This window comes from Girardinichthys multiradiatus, chromosome 3 (genome assembly GCF_021462225.1).
Source record: "Girardinichthys multiradiatus isolate DD_20200921_A chromosome 3, DD_fGirMul_XY1, whole genome shotgun sequence".
Taxonomy (NCBI): domain Eukaryota; kingdom Metazoa; phylum Chordata; class Actinopteri; order Cyprinodontiformes; family Goodeidae; genus Girardinichthys; species Girardinichthys multiradiatus.
The window spans coordinates 2,266,801-2,284,482 of record NC_061796.1 but is presented as its reverse complement, the minus strand read 5'-3'; the positions used below and the strand labels follow the sequence as shown (position 1 = coordinate 2,284,482).

The window sequence follows — 17,682 nt, the reverse complement described above, 5'->3', positions numbered from 1 at the left end:
TGGATATTTGTGGAAATGGAAAATAAGAGCATGGACAGCAGTATTTGTATTTCTCCTATCCCCAGTCCCATTCTATCATCCTCTATTTTTTGTTACTCTGCGTGTTCATATACGTGCTTGTGTCCTTGCTTTCTCCCTTTATCCCTTATGTTCTTCTTACCTCCCTCCCTCATTTTCTTCCTTTGTGCTTTCTGCCATGTCTCTTTCCTTCTGTCTTCATTTCTCTCCTTTTTTGTATCATTTCTTTATTTCTTTCTTTTGTTGACTCCTTAACAATTGTCCGTCCGTCCGTCCCTTCTTTTGTGTCTTTTCTTATCTACGAAGTCCTTCCTTCATTATGTCTTTTGCTACCTCTTCTCCCTCCTGATGTCCTTCCTCATTCCGTTCTATCTTACTTCCTTAAATTAACGTGAAGACCTGTGAACTCTGGAAAATTTAGTTTGGAAAAAAATTACATAGAAAATCTTTTGGAACCCTGAATTCTTGTCTCAGTAGAACTCATAGAAAAAAACCCGCCACCCCGGTCCTTCTTTGTTTAAATCATATAAACATGAAATCCTCACAAGCAAGCTCCTCAGTTTCAGGCCTAAATTGTGATGCAAAAGAAGTGTTGAGTCTTCTTGTAGAGTTTTTCCCCAAGTGCCTATGAGAAACCACAGTTGTGCAATCTCTAAAGGCGGATTAAGCCTTTAGAGAAGAGGCAGGGAAAATGAAAAGCGACACGGAGAAGGATGTGAAGGGGAAATTGTTCTTGTTGGGAAGTAGTGATGGCAACCACTCTTGAAAGACATCATCACCAAGAGAGGAAAAGGGAAGTAGGGGGTTGATGTGGCTGGTAGAAGTCCTACAAGATGCCCAGACTGGAGATGCTGGAGAAGGATTGAGGGAACGTGATATGTTAATGAATCAGGGAGCATGTCTGTTTAATGACGGAGGCAGCCGGTCTGTTTTTAAAGAGAGACTTCAAAGAAACTAGCAATCAACATAAACTTAACTGAAACACACTCGAACGCATGCAGTTCGCATACACTCATAGAAACAAGGCCTGAGGCTGCCTAGAGCACACAGGAGATCTGAGGTGTCCTCTGTCATGCATGATTACAAATACAGTCTGTGTGGAGGCATGGAGACAGCAGTGGCAGTGCGTAGGTGCATGACTTTATTTAATGTACCTCTACATCTTCTCTGCTGCTGTTAGGAGCACTGCGGTGCACTTCTTTAACATTCGCTGTGATCAAGTAACACTCAGGAAAATCCTGTATATAGCCATTCTACAGCATTATGACACAACTCCGGGCAACATTATTCATATGTGACTCTGATGGATTGCTTGTCAAAGACAAGGATAGGAGGACAGGCTTTCCATTGTCCTGGAATTTCAAGAATTTTTATACGATCATGACAGTGAGCAAAGCAATTTGATACTAATTTTATTTTTTTGATAAAGATGTAGGAATGTTCTAAGCAGCAGTTCTACAAGAAATATCAAAATAGGGTTTTCTAAAAAGTTTCCCCAAAATATCTCTAAATACTGTGTATTATACAGTTGGACTGTGTTAGGGTGTATTCACACTTGCCACTTTTGGTCCGCTTTAAACGGACCAGAGTTCGTTTCCCCCCTTGGTCCGGACCTTTTGTGCAGGTGTGAATACACTCAAGCGAACCCTGGTCCGTACCAAACAACCGGACCGAGACCCACTTTTTGAGGTGGTCTCGGTCCGCTTCCAAACGGACTCTGGTGCGGCCCGCTTATGGTCTGAATACAAACCAGCCCCGATCCGAACCAACTACAAAATCGTATGTCTCTTTGGACATAAAAAGCCACCGTAGCCGGTAGCAAAGGTGTTTGTTGTAAGGTAATCATACCTGATAAGCTGTGTGTTGCTTAGCAACGCTATTGGCTTGTTGTGGGACAAGGCACGTAGAGAACGTCGGCGTTCAGCACGAATTCTTCGACGGGGTTCCAAAATTATAAATGGAACGTCTCAAATCTGTGTTAGCAGCACCTCTACAGCTGTTTTCCTAAATTTCCGGGTCTGTGCTCTGTCCCGCCCCCGTCATTTCTGTCCAATGGGAACAATGATTGTCGCCCGCGTGGCTTTGTTTACAAGTAATAGTTCACTTGCAAAAAGTACAATGTGAAAACAAACCGCACCAAATTAAAAAAATAAAGTTAACTTTTGGTCCGGACCAAACAAGCGGACCAAAGGACTTTCCTGGTGTGAATACACCCATAGTTTTTTGTGTTTCAGGGATTGATGAGGAATACTGCAAGATTGAAAAAGCTTTTGTGCTTTACTGTGGTTTATACAAAAACATTACATTTGAAAAAGCTGCAAGGTCAGAAGCAATGCAGAGATCTGATAACTTTCACTTGGTATGGCAATTTGTCATAGTTTTGAGCCAGAACCACACTGTCTGTACACACTGTCCCCAGAATAACACCCATCTGTGACGGTGTTTTATTTTTGAACCTTTCTCTACCAGCTCTACAATATAATAATAAAATTAAAGACAAAATGATTTTAGAGCTGACACAGGTACCCAATCATTAACATCAATTAGTGCAGTTAGCATCACAAACTGTAAACCAGTCTGTGTATACAGCTCACCTTGGCACAAGGTTTGCCAACGTGCCACCAACATTTTTAAATCTACCATGTTCTGTGACATACAAACGCAGGCATAAATATTTGCATCCCAAAAGCCTTAAAAATCAGCTTTCATCTGATTAAATGAAACAAATACTTCTAGTACATTTATTCAGTGGGAAAACCATCTTTGTTAGAATATTATTTTTATTAAAACCTCACTATTGTTGGCACCCATAAGAAATTCTAACTTTTTCTTTAAATTTATTTTTAAATTGATCAGAGAGTCTTGGAATCTTTAATTAAGCCCATTTCTGTTAGCCTCCGACCACTTGGCTGAATTTACAGTGAGAAAAAATATTTTCTGTCCTACCATCACAAATGTTAACGTGGAGTTTGCTAAACTTTAACTAGAACCATGCTCTTTAGTCCGATTGATATAAATCCGTTGACAATAAACACTCAAGGGTAGGCATGGGTGAAGCAAAGGTTCTATATGTGGAAAAGCACGGCATGTGAATCAGTAAAACTTCAATATTCAATGATTGCTGTTGCTAATTTGATTTGGCTGCTTAGCTACGGTACGTTCATGCAAATAGGATAGAAGAAAAAGCTGGTTTTCAAGTGTCTGACCACCCAGTCACCATTCAAGCCAGTCTATTCTTCTTACCACCTGATTGATATTGATCATTTTCTGCTGTTTCATTTATTTTTCATTGGCTAGTTGATGTTTGTGTATTAAAAAAGCAACGTTTTCTTCTCTAGAGCTTGTCTGTAAGCACCTAATCATTCCTGATTCTTAGTCTAAAGGTGGATTAATAATACATTAGAGCTGTTTGACTGGTAGAAGGAAGAGATCTTACAAAACTCAAGCAAATCCCTGAAGCAGACATCACAATCCAGTCGAAGTACTACATAACTGTTTCACTCACAGCCACAAACGTCTGATAAAGGACAAACTTGGACAGAGGAGGCAAATCTTCAAAGTAGTTTTCTGCTTTGCACACCTTTTTCTGTAGCCAGTAACCCTTCTCTGTAGTTTTCCTCCCTCCAAAGCTGCCTAACCAAAGCTTAACTAAGTTCAGCTTAGCTAGCTATGCACAAACACTTTTATTTCCCCAGAGGCATGAGAGAAAAAACTGTGACTAAGTTAATTTTCTTCCCTCTGCTTGTGCAACGACAACCTGCAGGATCAGTGAGGCAGAGATCATTCAGTCAGAAAGAGGTGAATATGGTGCTGGTGGAGAGAGGGAAAGAGGAGCAGTGGAATTTTAATGTGGCTGTCTTGTCTTTTCACTGCCCACCAAAGGAAAGCAATTACTATCAAATCCACTCTCCCTGCGCTGTGTTTGCTTACCTGCGAGTCTGTGTCTGACTGCACTAAGCACACTGGGATTTTGTATGTTGGCTGTAGAAAGGCTAGATGTACATACTGCTGGGTACATGGCAACACTGAGGCCTTAGTTTCTGCTGTGTAACCTTTCTAAAAACTAGAGGTTTTGGTAAAGCTTTAAAGCATCATTCTGCAACACAGCTGTCAGTGCTCACTTTGCCTACAGGGATGTTAACCTTTATAACTGAAAAAAATGTCTACAGAGTTATTTTTCTATTCTGGACTGACGCTGTGCTCATCTTTAGTAACATATGAAGTAGCTGTGATAAATAGGACAATGAGACCCATGTGTATGGCTGATAGACAGGCTGATGGACACATGGAGGTGTTGAGGTTACAGTCAGACATGGTACAACCGGAAGGGTGAATGCTGTGTGGATTTCCTTTTTAAATGTTGGCACAAGTACAAGAAGACAAAATATGTTGTGCAATTTAGTTGTGATGTGATGATATAATAATTTAGTATTATGATTTTTGTGTAAATACCTTACCTTTTTATTAATATTATCATGTTTTAGTTTAATAAAAACTTAAAATAGACAAGCTGAGCAAATATTGTTTAGACTTGCAATAAAAATTCAAATGAATGACTGAAATAGTCATAGGACCACTGCAAAAGATGATTTTTACATATTTATAAAAAAATCATTGAGGGACTCAGGTGTTGTATATTGTAACAGTCTGATTCTCTCTCCACTGCATCGCTTGTGATGCATTTAACATTAATAACAGTTTTATGGGGTTTTTCAAGCAGTGGCTGAAAAAGTTGGCAAATTCTACACTGCCTTTTATTAAATGATGTCACAGACAAATCAATGTGCAGCCTCAACACACAATACACCCAGCATTCGTTATGGTGTTTGTAGGCGCAGAGAGGGTGCTGTAAAATGTTTTAATTAGCTTCAAAATGTTATTTGACATAATAAAGGTGCCTACTATTTTCTTCAGGGCTTTTTTTTTATCAAAGTTTTTAGGAAGTTACATCTCACTTACTCAATTATTGAAGTTTGCAGACACTCTTTGAACCGCTTCAGCCATTAAGACTCATTTTATTATGTTGGCTGTCCTGCCAAGTACAAACAGAGCCTTGGCTGTAATGGGTTAGGTTTAGTCCTAAGAAATCTGATGAGCATGTCAGGAATGAAACAGAGAAACTAGATCGCTGGAAGAGTGCAAACATCCAGCTAAATGGTAATATGCTTAGCATCAGTCTCTAAACTTCGAGCCAAAATATATTTGCCATCCAGGAAATACACAGAGGCTAATGTTTTATTCACATTCAGAGACTAAAACTTAAAAGGATGTTGATCAACAGTTCAAAAGATGTCAAATTTGTATTTATTTAGCCTTTGAAAGAATTCAGAATAGGGAAGTTCTGTTTAACTGTCGGGTTTTGTGAAGTAAGTAGACTACATGTTTCTCATTTTCTCTGTGCAAGTCTAACATCAGCTCCACCCTTAAAAATAACTCATCACTAGTACACAACCATGTACAGGAGGAAGGCTTAAGTTTCACTTTTAAAATGTATTTTTCTTTCAAGCTTTTGAATTTATTATTGTTCTTTTTTTTGTTTTTTGGCGTTTTCCAATAATCCAAGCACTTTGTAATATTCCCAGCAGCCTTCCTTTAAGAAGCATCCAGCCCCCACCCTGTCCTCACTGCAGGCACAAGGGGAAATACAACTGCAGTAAACATCATCGTACTGTAATAATCAAGGCTGTAGTGAGAGCAGACTGCTAGAAAACAATTTAAACCTGATGTGTCGGCTGATACGTCAGTGTTCCTACAGTTGTAAAGAAGTCAGCCCAGCTCTGTGGGGATAATTTGGTTATCCATGTTGTTCTTTTTATATGGCTGTTGGCAACTTTGCATTATTGGATTTATGAAGTGCACACAAGTCCAGATCCATAGTTTCTTCTCTCTGCCGAGAGAGTGAGATTTATGTAGATGAAAACATCCCTGCTGCCAGTTTTGCTGCACCATCGCTTTCACTTTCACCAAAAACATCACCCCTGTAAAGGCTGCTTGAATTAGCTCAGATGTGAGTCTTTAGATAAGTCAAATTTAAAGACCAGATATAAACAGAAAATGCGGATGGTTGAATTAAAAGAAATACCTCAGTTTTTTCCATCATGCTTTTTAATACTTTGGCGTTACATTTCTAGGATGCGACGGTTTGCCTACTGTAAGGTGGTTTTAGCCACCTCTCTGGTCTGGGTGATGCTGGACATGTTCATCCTGCTCTACTTCAGCGAGTGTAACAAGTGTGATAACATAAAGGAGAGAGGACTGCCTGGGAGAGATGGTAGGTGCTTAAGTCCACATTTACTCTTTGACACTGCATTATATAAATACATTTCTGAAAAAATACTTTGTGTATCCACCATAGATGGCCTGTCCAGACCGCGAGATGGGCCTGGTGAAGGCGGGAAGCCAGTGGTGATCCCTAAAGAGAACCAGGAGAAAATGAAGGAGATGTTTAAGATTAACCAGTTCAACCTCATGGCTTCTGAGATGATAGCTCTCAATCGCTCGCTGCCTGATGTTCGTCTGGAGGGGTAAGCAGCCTTTCAGAAACTAGTCATGTGTTTTTTTTTCTAGTGATAGATTATGAAATTTGAAGGGAACCATGTTAGTAAATATTTGCATTGTAATAAAGACACTTCAATGAGTTTCCAGGTTTAAATAGAATTAAACCTGGAAAGTCCATTGGACAATCCTTCTGAACATTAGAAAGTGTCAAACTGACCAAAACAGCTGAACAGTGTTGCTCATTTTAAAGCTAAACCAAAGTCATTAGAGATTACATTTTCAACTGTCTAACTTTTCATAGTAAGGATTAGCATGGTTTGAATTAGTAACTAGCAAGGTAACAAGTCATTTATAGTGAAGGAACTGTTACCTTTAAATGGGTTATTATATCTCAGTTCTTCCTTTGATTACATTTTTAAACACCTAATTTATTCTGAAAATGGCTTCCTTCACTTACATCTACTCTGAAGAGTGATGTCAGCCCAGACCTGGTAGTGTGTAGGTCCTGTGTGTTCACTGAAAGGAGGGAAAATGTGGCTAGTTGGAAATTCAAACATCAAATTTCTGGTCTAACTAAATAGCATCTGATTCAGTTACCAGGATAATATAGGTCTGTGAAAGCAGGTGATTATGGGTTGGAATAACCATCATCATATCATATATCAGTGCATTTTCAATAGTTATTTTTCACCACAAATATGAACCATAAATTAAAGGAAACATACCATAACTTTTATTGTAAGTGGAGTTCAACGACTGGTGTGAAAGTAATCTTATTGTACTCAGTATAAATATTTTCATATTGTCTGTTTATTGTGAGCAGGCTACAGAACGAATGAGATGGAGAACATACAGGGGTTGGACAATGAAACTGAAACACCTGGTTTTAGACCACAATAATTTATTAGTATGGTGTCCTTTTGCGGCCATTACAGCGTTAATTTGTCTTGGGAATGACATATACAAGTCCTGCACAGCGATCAGAGGGATTTTAAGCCATTCTTCTTGCAGGATAGTGGCCAGGTCACTACATGATACTGGTGGAGGAAAACGTTTCCTGACTCGCTCCTCCAAAACACCCCAAAGTGGCTCAATAATATTTAGATCTGGTGACTGTGCAGGCCATGGGAGATGTTCAGCTTCACTTGCATGTTCATCAAACCAATCTTTCACCAGTCTTGCTGTGTGTATTGGTGCATTGTCATCCTGATAAACGGCACCACCTTCAGGATACAATGTTTGAACCAGTGGATGCACATGGTCCTCAAGAATGGTTCGGTAGTCCTTGGCAGTGACGCGCCCATTTAGCACAAGTATTGGGCCAAGGGAATGCCATGATATGGCAGCCCAAACCATCACTGATCCACCCCCATGCTTCACTCTGGGCATGCAACAGTCTGGGTGGTACGCTTCTTTGGGGCTTCTCCACACCGTAACTCTCCTGGATGTGGGGAAATCAGTAAAGGTGGACTCATCAGAGAACAATACATGTTTCACATTGTCCACAGCCCAAGATTTGCGCTCCTTGCACCATTGAAACCGACGTTTGGCATTGGTATGAGTGACCAAAGGTTTGTCTATAGCAGCCCGGCCGTGTATATTGACCCTGTGGAGCTCCCGACGGACAGTTCTGGTGGAAACAGGAGAGTTGAGGTGCACATTTAATTCTGCCGTGATTTGGGCAGCCGTGGTTTTATGTTTTTTGGATACAATCCGGGTTAGCACCCGAACATCCCTTTGAGACAGCTTCCTCTTGCGTCCACTGCTCATCCTGTTGGATGTGGTTCGTCCTTCTTGGTGGTTTGCTGACATTACCCTGGATACCGTGGCTCTTGATACATCACAAAGACTTGCTGTCTTGGTCACAGATGCGCCAGCAAGACTTGCACCAACAATTTATCCACTTTTGAACTCTGTTATGTCACCCATAATGTTGTGTGCATTTCAATATTTTGAGCAAAACTGTGCTCTTACCCTGCTAATTGAACCTTCACACTCTGCTCTTACTGGTGCAATGTGCAATCAATGAAGACTGGCTACCAGGCTGGTCCAATTTAGCCATGAAACCTCCCACACTAAAATGACAGGTGCTTCAGTTTCATTGTCCAACCCCTGTAGAAACATGAAATAGAACGTGGTAACCAGTGCATGTGTAGTACTGTACTAGTGATAGTTTCTGAAAATACTGAATATATTGATTGACAGATTTCTCAAAAATCTCACCGTTGTTTTGTTACCAAATTAAACTCTTTCTGCCCTTGCCTATTGGCCTTTTGCTGTACCTTTAAGATTCACATCAACAGGAACATCAACATTAATGTAACCGCACTTCTAGTATATCATGAGTGCTGCTTTACATTTTAAAACACGTGAGCAAAGTCAGCAGTTTGGAACCCTGCCAATTATTTTGCATTTCAAAACAGAGAGACTACTGCATTATCCATGTCCTGTAAATGTCCAGAGCTCTTTGTGGTTTCTCATGGAACGTCTATACTCTGAAACCCTTTATTTAGAAGTTCTGTAAAACGTTTTCTGTATGGTGGTGAAGAATGAGTGAAATTACATTGTTTAGAGCGATCGCTTTTATAGTTTCTGGATTTGACGAAACAGAGGAATGAAGAAGAGGAAGATGTTCTACCCATACTAAACTATTTCTCATCATTAGGAGGTTGTTTGAACACAATTCTGGATGCAATCTCTGTATAAAAGATACATTGGTTACATTTTCCTTATGTGGACATCCACGGAGAATGAACATAATAAATATTATAAGATTCTCACTACAAAAGCAATATATTTAAAACTGTCTTTGCTTTCTGAAGTACAGTGGGTGGGGCTCATCATGATGATGAACAAGAAAGAACTGCGAGAAAAAAGTGGTTTAATCAAAATCTATATTGTTACTGCTATATTTAACGATAACATTGATATTTTCTATTTTCCATGTTGTTTTATTTTGGTCAAATTCATCACACCATGCAAGTCTACCAACCTGTGTCTAGTCTGCACAAGATCAGGAAACAGCAGTGACCAGATTTTGCTTTATAATGGACCCTATAAAGTCCACTTTATTACAATTTTTGTTTCTCCTAATTCCCTTTTTTCCATTTGTCTCAGTACTTCTAAATTGTATGTTTTACAATATAAAAATATTTCTCTTATAATGTATCTAATCCTGCGGTAAATGTAAAACATTTCAACAGTAAACAACCCAAATTTATGGGGATTCATTCATTATGTTCTGTCTTGGTAAAGCTGTAAAACATGGCAGTTATGAGTAAATATGTTTAGTATTTTAAGCATAAGTGGTATGTTGACCATAGAAGAGTAGTGAAACACTGCTTAATTTGGCAAAATACCAACTCTGCAAGATATCAACTTAAAAATGTATAATGTTCTAACAACGTCTAAAGCATTAGTGACTTTATCATTTATTTCTAAGGGACAGTGTGACTCAGTGCACTGCTAGAAAGTGACCCTGCTGAGAAGGTCTTATCACACAGACAGACAGGAAGCTATAGCAGCTAATGTGATCTCACTTTAACTGTGAACACCACTGTAAAAGGAAAAAAAAACCTTGGACAGTTAAGGATATTTCAGATTAATTGGCACACTTTCTAAAACTAAGAGATTCAGCATATTTCAGTATTTTTAAGTTGATTCTGTTTTATTGGTCACATTTCTTGATTAAATCCACATTTTCTAGTCTAGTATTGTCATGTCGCTACTTCTTTAGTTAGGTTTAATAATTTTAATGGCGCTATGTAAGTTTTCAGCTGTTACACTTATTTGAATAAATCCCTGGAAAAGAAATTTGGTAAAAACTGGAGAATGCACATAAATGAGGATTGTAACACCAGATGAGAGGGACGTGTAGGCATGTGCTTTGTTGCTTACCAATAACCCACAAAGGTCCTTGACTGGTTCTCCAGTGCAAAAACAACTGGATTTTATAGGGGTTGCCTTATGAAAACAACCATTTTACAACATGAATTACATAATGGTAATTAATTTCAAGGAAATTTACAGTGTAATGTAATACTGCAGTCTATAACAACAATTCAAAGTTTGCAATAGCGCTTGTCTGCTATTGGTCTTTAGGAAAGGGAGATTTAACAGAGCAGTCGAGCAGCTTGCGTTCCACCAGGATCATGAAAGAAATGTCATGGTTGGTTTTGGAAGCCGGCTCTCCTTTTCCCTACGACCTTTTTCTGATGAGAAAACGAGAGAGACGTATGACTGTCAGGTAGAGGCATGTGCATACCAGACCAGGCAGGAAAGACAGAGTACATTGATCCATGAAATGGGTTTTAGTCTTTGAGTAAGAGTTGATTACCAGGTGTGTTTCCACTTTGCTTCCCCTTCGTCTTATCTCCTAATTTGAAAGGTAGGTAGACGGAGTCAATATCACGAGGAATGTGCACCTAGTTGTGTATAAACATGCATATATTTGTGCTTATTATGTGTGTGTATGTGTTGATCAGCTGGTTTACCAAAAATAAGTGGAAAATAAAATTGCAGTGAAGAAACTTCATGTTAGTTCCAGGCAGCAGATAAACGTGAACTGAGCATTTTACAGTCTGTGTGTGTGTGTTCTTGTACTTGTTGCTGAGTGAGAACCATTTTTTGTATTTTTATTGCAAAGTGAGGACATTTTGACAAAGTGAGGACATTTTCCTGGTCCTCACTTTTTCAAATTCCATTCTTGGGACAAGGGTTAGGTTTAGGACTAGGGTATGAATTGAGTTATTGTTAGGGTTAGGGTTAAGTATTAACTGGTTAGGGTTAGTGTTAGGGTCAGGGTTAGGCACTATAAATCAAGGAAAATGAATGGAAGTCAATGGAAGTAACCGAAAAGTCCTCATGAAGATAGTAAAACACGGATGTGTGTGTGTGTGTGTGTGTGTTTGTGTTTGTGTGTGTGTGTGTGTTTGTGTGTGTGTGTGAGAGCCTGGGTGGATCTCCAGTTTATGAAAACACTTTCCATGACCACACTTTTCAGAAAACTTTGCCTATTTTCATCGAGTTGCTGATTTCAGTGTTATTGACCACGGGGTTTTCTGTGTGTAATGTTGCAAGAGTAATCCTGCTTAATTGAAAACAGTTTGCACACCCATCCCAAATATTCCCACAATCCTCTGGCTGGAGAAACAACTCCTAACTTATTACCCTGCCTTGCTGCAGCCAAATGTTTGTCACCCTGCCTGCTCGGATGTGCATCACACCCAACAAGTACTTGTTGTTTTAAATCATTCGACATGCAAAAATTGCTTTTGGACCAATTCACACCAAATAAAACTCTAATAAATGATTGGGTCTGGTGCGTGAAAGAACATACGAGCAAGAAACAACATCTCGCTCAGGATAAAAGCTGAAAGACTCTCTGTTTTGTTATGAATCATCTACTATAGTCATCAGCCTCCCTCCTATGGATAGTATTAGTGTGCACACACATGCACAGCAGAGACAGAATTTCTGTCTTATTTAACATGCTCCCTAGGCAACTGCAGAATAAGTGTACTCTTAACCTCCTCTCTGTTGCTGTTACATTCCTTCTGTCATAATCAGCAGCAGAGAAAACACTTCAGCCCCCAGGATGATCACAAGGAGGAGGGGGAGAAATGAAAAAGGACGAACAGAGATCATATTCCATTTGGCTGTTGAAAGACCTGAATTTGTCAGTGGTTGGAAGTCACTGGGGTGGTATCAGTTCTGCCTTCTGCTGATGAATGAGCTGCTTCCAGAGATTTGACAAACTAACATATAGACGATTGAATATCAGAGAGCAGCTGTCATTTATTCACCAACAATTTATATTTTTATTATAAGGTGTTTTACATCGAAGATTCTACCTGCAGCGTTTTCTGAAACAGTTCCTGGACAGAGGATAGCAACATAACAATGACCATTTCAGTTATGGCTGCACAGTGTGTCATTGATGTATCTTTATCACAAGTTAAAATCGCAAAGGATTGTCTGAAATGCAATATTTGTTGGGGGTCATAAATTCATGCTTTGCATTCCAGTTATGTTTTCAGCCTGGTAAATGGAGGCCAAGAAGAGGACACAGATGTTAAAGGTCACAGAGACAGATGGTGGCATTGTAATGCCTGATTAGAAAAGGTGTGAGAAAAATGTGGATTTATTGCAACTAATATTATTGATACAATATTAATGACATTGTTGTCATCGCATGATTTATTTCTCCATGTCCTGCAATTGTAGTGCGCTGCCCTCACTATCCTCTGCAGGACCCTGTTGTCTGCCATATTGCAATTTGTAAATTGTATATGATGGTATATTAGCAACGGTTCTTGTAGAAGCAAGGTTTTGTCAGTGTGCCGTGGTGTTGTACTGCTCGTTAGCGGGAACAGTTGAAGATAATTCATCGCTACATCTTGACATTTAAAGAAGAGGATGTTTGATTGTTTTTTGTTTTGTTTTTTTAAGTAGGGGAGGAGGTTATAACTTATTACTAAATTTAACATATCAAGAAAAAAAAGATGTGTTCATTTTACCTGGCTTTTGTGCCTCCATCACTGCGGTCCCACGTCTGAGAGCACTGAGACCCGAACTGCAACATTTTTTGCAAATTTCTGATTCCAGTTCAGCTTCTTCTAAAACTAACAATTTTTTTAAGATTTGGGTTTTAACATTTTGTAGAAAAAAGCCAAAAAGTTAAATACAAAAGCAGAGTTTAACTAACTAGACAGGCAAACGTTTGGCTGTTAAAAACCGGTCAATCCCTCGTGCTCTGCAAACACTTCTCTTTATAATATGTTTAATATACAACAACATATAATAGATTTGGTCTTAAGAAAGTAGGGCCATTAACTCTGACCCACTTTGTTTTATAAAATATTGTATATTATGATTACATCATTCTTATTCTGTCTTTTAATGGGTTAGCTGAACTGCCAACATTTTACACATTATTTTTGGCTGAATTAAAGAAAATGTTAGCTGGGTCAGAACAATTGTAAGGCTAAACAACTGACAAAGATTCCTGAATGAACTTGTTGTATTTGTCCAACTTTGTTAAGCAATGGAAATCATTCAAAGTTTAAATGCCAACACCTTACAGTCTAATGTCTCTACCTCCATTTAAACTATTAACTAAACATATAGAAACTAAATATTCCTAGAAACATGGTCAAATGTGATTAGAATAATGCTTAATTTGAAATCCATTGTTTACATTTCTGCATCAAATTACTTGGTGTTATACTTATTTACTTACAGGTATCCGCCGGAACAAAATGATCGTCCAAATTGTCATGAAAATGGTTCGCTGTAGAGAAGATGTAAGAAGCTGAAGGCTTACAGGGAGGAAGGGTGTCAGCATTTTAAACGGTTAATAAATGTGGTAATGCGACTTTTTTTGGTTTTGTTTGTTTGTTTATTTGTATTCACCCAGTTTTATTAATAAACACGTGAATTAAGACAATGCGGCTGATGCAGCCATGACCATGACTGTAATTGTTGGTAGTTGTGGCCTGTTTTGCAGCTACCCTCAACAATGTATCAAAATGTCTAAAGTGAACCAATAAATAAGTCTCAGAGTTAATGCTTAAATATAAATGTTTTTGTTTTCAGTAAAATGCAATCTTTATTTTTTATGTCCCTCTAGTGTGTTTTTTTCTTAGTTTCAAAACAAAAACTGTTTCAGGATGTTGGGCCTCCCTTCAGGAAGCACCTAAACATGTCCAACAACAGAACCCTCACTCAGCTGTTTTATGGGAACTTTTATAGCCTTAAAATAAACAGTGTTATTCATCAGTGTTTGGATTCAAAGTACTCCTCAGAGAATACTGTAAATAGAGTTTTAAATACAGTTCAGATGAGATGTTTTCATGCCCTCATTATGAGCAGGAATGTTATATTTATTTAGAGCTTTTAATGATGTTTAATTTGGAAAAAAACACTTACAGGTAAAATGATTATACAACTAACAATTTCAAAGATTTACTTTTTATTTAATCTATTGTGGGTTTTTTTCTCTAAGCTACACAGGATCAAATCTGTCCACACAGGCTAAAATATAAATGTACAGTGACAAAACAATTTCCTTTTATCTAAGCATGGCAGCCAGGGATCAGATGGTTGGAATGGACGACACAGGCTAACATTAAACCCTCCCAAACCACTTAAATCTATTGAAAATGTTTTTACTATGCTTGAAAACCAACCAACAAACTACTAAGTATGCCAAGACAAGTAGTCAAATATAAAACCAGAATTATACCTTAAGCCTGTTATGGCTTCTAAAAGTGGGCTGTTAAAATGTAACTTGCTAAGTGACATTTGATGAAGTATTTGTTCGGGTTTATGTAGATGTTTGACCCTGTGTATAAAAATATAACCCTGTGTGGGTTAGAAAAGATCCCAAATAAATTCAAACGTGCAAATAGTTCTTATTTTTTAAAATGACTTAATCACTTTTGTAGTGTAATACTTCTAATACATCATTTGTTGTGTAAGATTAATGGCATTTGTGCCCATGATGGGTGTATGTAACCTTCTGACTTTAACTGTTCCCTGGTCTTTGTCTTCAGTATGATCGGTTTTTTGTTCTCTTGTAGGTATTTCCACTATTTTCTCTCGTAAGAGAACTGTGTGCTCTTCTCTGCTATGATAATGACTTGAGATCTAATTAGTAACATTAATCAACTGTCTTCCTGTAGACTTGCAATCTGTCTCGAATCACTCTCCAGTATTGGGAATATCTATTTTGCTACTACCTCATTATTGATCTCTGGTTTTTCTTTGATAGAAGTTTAATTTTTAACAGGGTCATGATCTGAAGGTCCGATTGGTGAAAAGACTGTCTGATGTCTTTGTTGGACGACTGTGGGGTGTAGACCCACTTTTATTGCAGTTCTCTTACAAATAAACAGAAGCTGGATTGTTGGAAGAGCTCCACTAGCCAGTTTTTCCATTTAAATCTCTGAAGTACCTGGTAATTAATGCATTACAAGTTTTGTTGCATTACAATTTTTGTTCTGTTTAATTCACTCTTCATAGGTGCAAGAACAAGTTATACCCTGATAATCTTCCTCGCACCAGCGTGGTGATTGTATTTCACAATGAGGCTTGGAGTACACTGCTGCGAACCGTCCACTCGGTTATTGATCGCTCTCCACACACGCTGCTGGAGGAGATTGTCCTGGTGGACGATGCCAGCGAGAGAGGTAAACTCAGTGCAGATAATTCCTTCAGCATCTCCTGTTTCAGGCTTAGCCTATTTTTTTAGCATTACTGTATAATATTATTTGTGTGTTTGTAGCTAGTCAACATATACTTGTTTAGGGCTGTGTGTGCCAGCTGGTAATCCCTGTTTGGGGGAGATTAGGTCTTTAATTTGCCAGCCACAGGGATTAAGCTGTGTTATAACCCTCCTTTCCCCCCAGTTGCAAACACACAGTAACAGTGCATCTAATAAGACCTTAATATTATAATAATATTAAGTTGGATGCTGTAAAACAGAGGATGGGGGTGTTTGTGCAGGGAGGGGAGCTGTGTCCAGGTAGAAGGGATGTTGACAGGCATGCCAAGGCACACAAACCAGCTGAAACATAAGCACACAGTTTCCTTTGATCTCTGTTGCTACAAAGAGCAAAGCTTGTAATCCAAATGCTTAAGAGTCTGTTTAGTGTTTGCATATTTCTGTATTTCATGTGTTTGTGTTAGATTTTCTGAAACGACCACTGGAGCAGTACGTCAGAAAGTTAGAAGTGCCTGTCAGGGTGGTGAGGATGGAGCAACGGTCCGGACTCATCCGTGCCCGCCTTAAAGGGGCTGCCATCTCTACCGGCCAGGTGTGTGCATGTCTATTTGTTCATTTTCCCACATTTGGTCACTTTACAACTAAAAACTGCAATGTATTTTCTTAGGGTTTTATTTGTTAGACCAACACAAAGAGGTGCATAAGGTGGAGGGAAAAAGATGCGCAATTTTCTAAATGTTTTACAAATAAAGATGTGAATGCATTTTTATTCAGACCCCTTCCTTACTCTGACAACCCTAAAGAAAAATCCAGTGTGGCCAACTGCCCTCAGTATTCATCTTACTGGGAAATGGACTCCACCTGTGTGTAAATTAATCTCAGAATATATCCAGCTGTTCTCTGAAGGCCTTAGAGGTTGTTTTAGTGAACATCAGTGAACAAACAGGTTAACGAAGACCAAAGAACACTGCAGACAGGTCAGGGATAAGGTTTAGGAGAGGTTTAAAGCAGGGGTTGGTTATGAAACTATCCTAGTTTTGCACATCTCGGGGAGCAATTGCAAACACACCAAGACACGGCTGTCTATTTAATCTGACAGGCCAAGCAAATGTCACTTTTATTAGTAAAACACCACAGAGGAATCTGACCTTTTCGTTTGAGTGACAAGAAAAAGTTTATTCACGAAGATGCACCATAAGAATATCTGTTAGAGGCTGCAAAACGTTTGACACCGGAGCAGATGATCGCTTTCCAGCGGGACAAACCTATAGCTATAGGTGCAGTGGATTGGTTTAAATCATAGAATTAGAATGGTCCAGTCAACGGTAGTTCTGCAACATATTGACTTGAAGAGGTTCAAGGTTACTTTATTTATACCCGTGGGTAGATTTGTTTTGTATACGGTAGATGCAAGTACCTAAGACTTTGAGATTTTTCTTTATACATAATTATAAAACACATTTATTGTCCTTTCACTTCACAAGTATGTGCTATTTTGTGTTGTTCTATCACATACAATGCAATTAAAATACATATAATTTTGTTGTTTTAACATGACAAAAGATGGTAGTGTATATGTGAATTGAATTAGCCTGAATCTGCACTGCAGCTGTTGCTAATGTATCCTCCATGTGTCCGTTTTCTCTTTGGGTTCCTAGGTGATCACCTTTCTGGATGCTCATTGTGAATGCACCACAGGGTGGCTAGAGCCTCTGCTGGCCCGCATCAAACAAAACAAGTAAGGACAATGTACAAGAGAGACGTCGACCCAAAGCAGAGGGTTATGCAATATCTGTAAGCTGCTGTTGAGCCTGCAGGGGGCTTGTCCTTGTGTTTAGTTCATCTTTGCTTACAGTTCTAAATCTTTCCTCACTGCTTGCATGAACACACAAACATTTAGGGAAAACTAACGATTATTAAGGTGTGATTAACAATTAGAA

General features: G+C 38.7%; 1 protein-coding gene across 5 annotated transcripts in view; it reads left to right on the top strand.

The window, feature by feature from the left end:
- Positions 1-17,682, top strand: part of galnt1 (UDP-N-acetyl-alpha-D-galactosamine:polypeptide N-acetylgalactosaminyltransferase 1) — a 69,994-nt gene that overhangs the window by 36,655 nt on the left and 15,657 nt on the right. For all 5 annotated transcript variants that reach the window (XM_047361108.1, XM_047361112.1, XM_047361109.1 and 2 more), the window contains exons 3-7: positions 6,150-6,289; positions 6,374-6,542; positions 15,541-15,707; positions 16,207-16,334; positions 17,401-17,480. In XM_047361108.1, the coding sequence (XP_047217064.1) occupies positions 6,151-6,289; positions 6,374-6,542; positions 15,541-15,707; positions 16,207-16,334; positions 17,401-17,480 (683 nt within the window). In that variant the 5' untranslated portion in view covers position 6,150. The remainder of the gene's footprint in view (positions 1-6,149; positions 6,290-6,373; positions 6,543-15,540; positions 15,708-16,206; positions 16,335-17,400; positions 17,481-17,682) is intronic.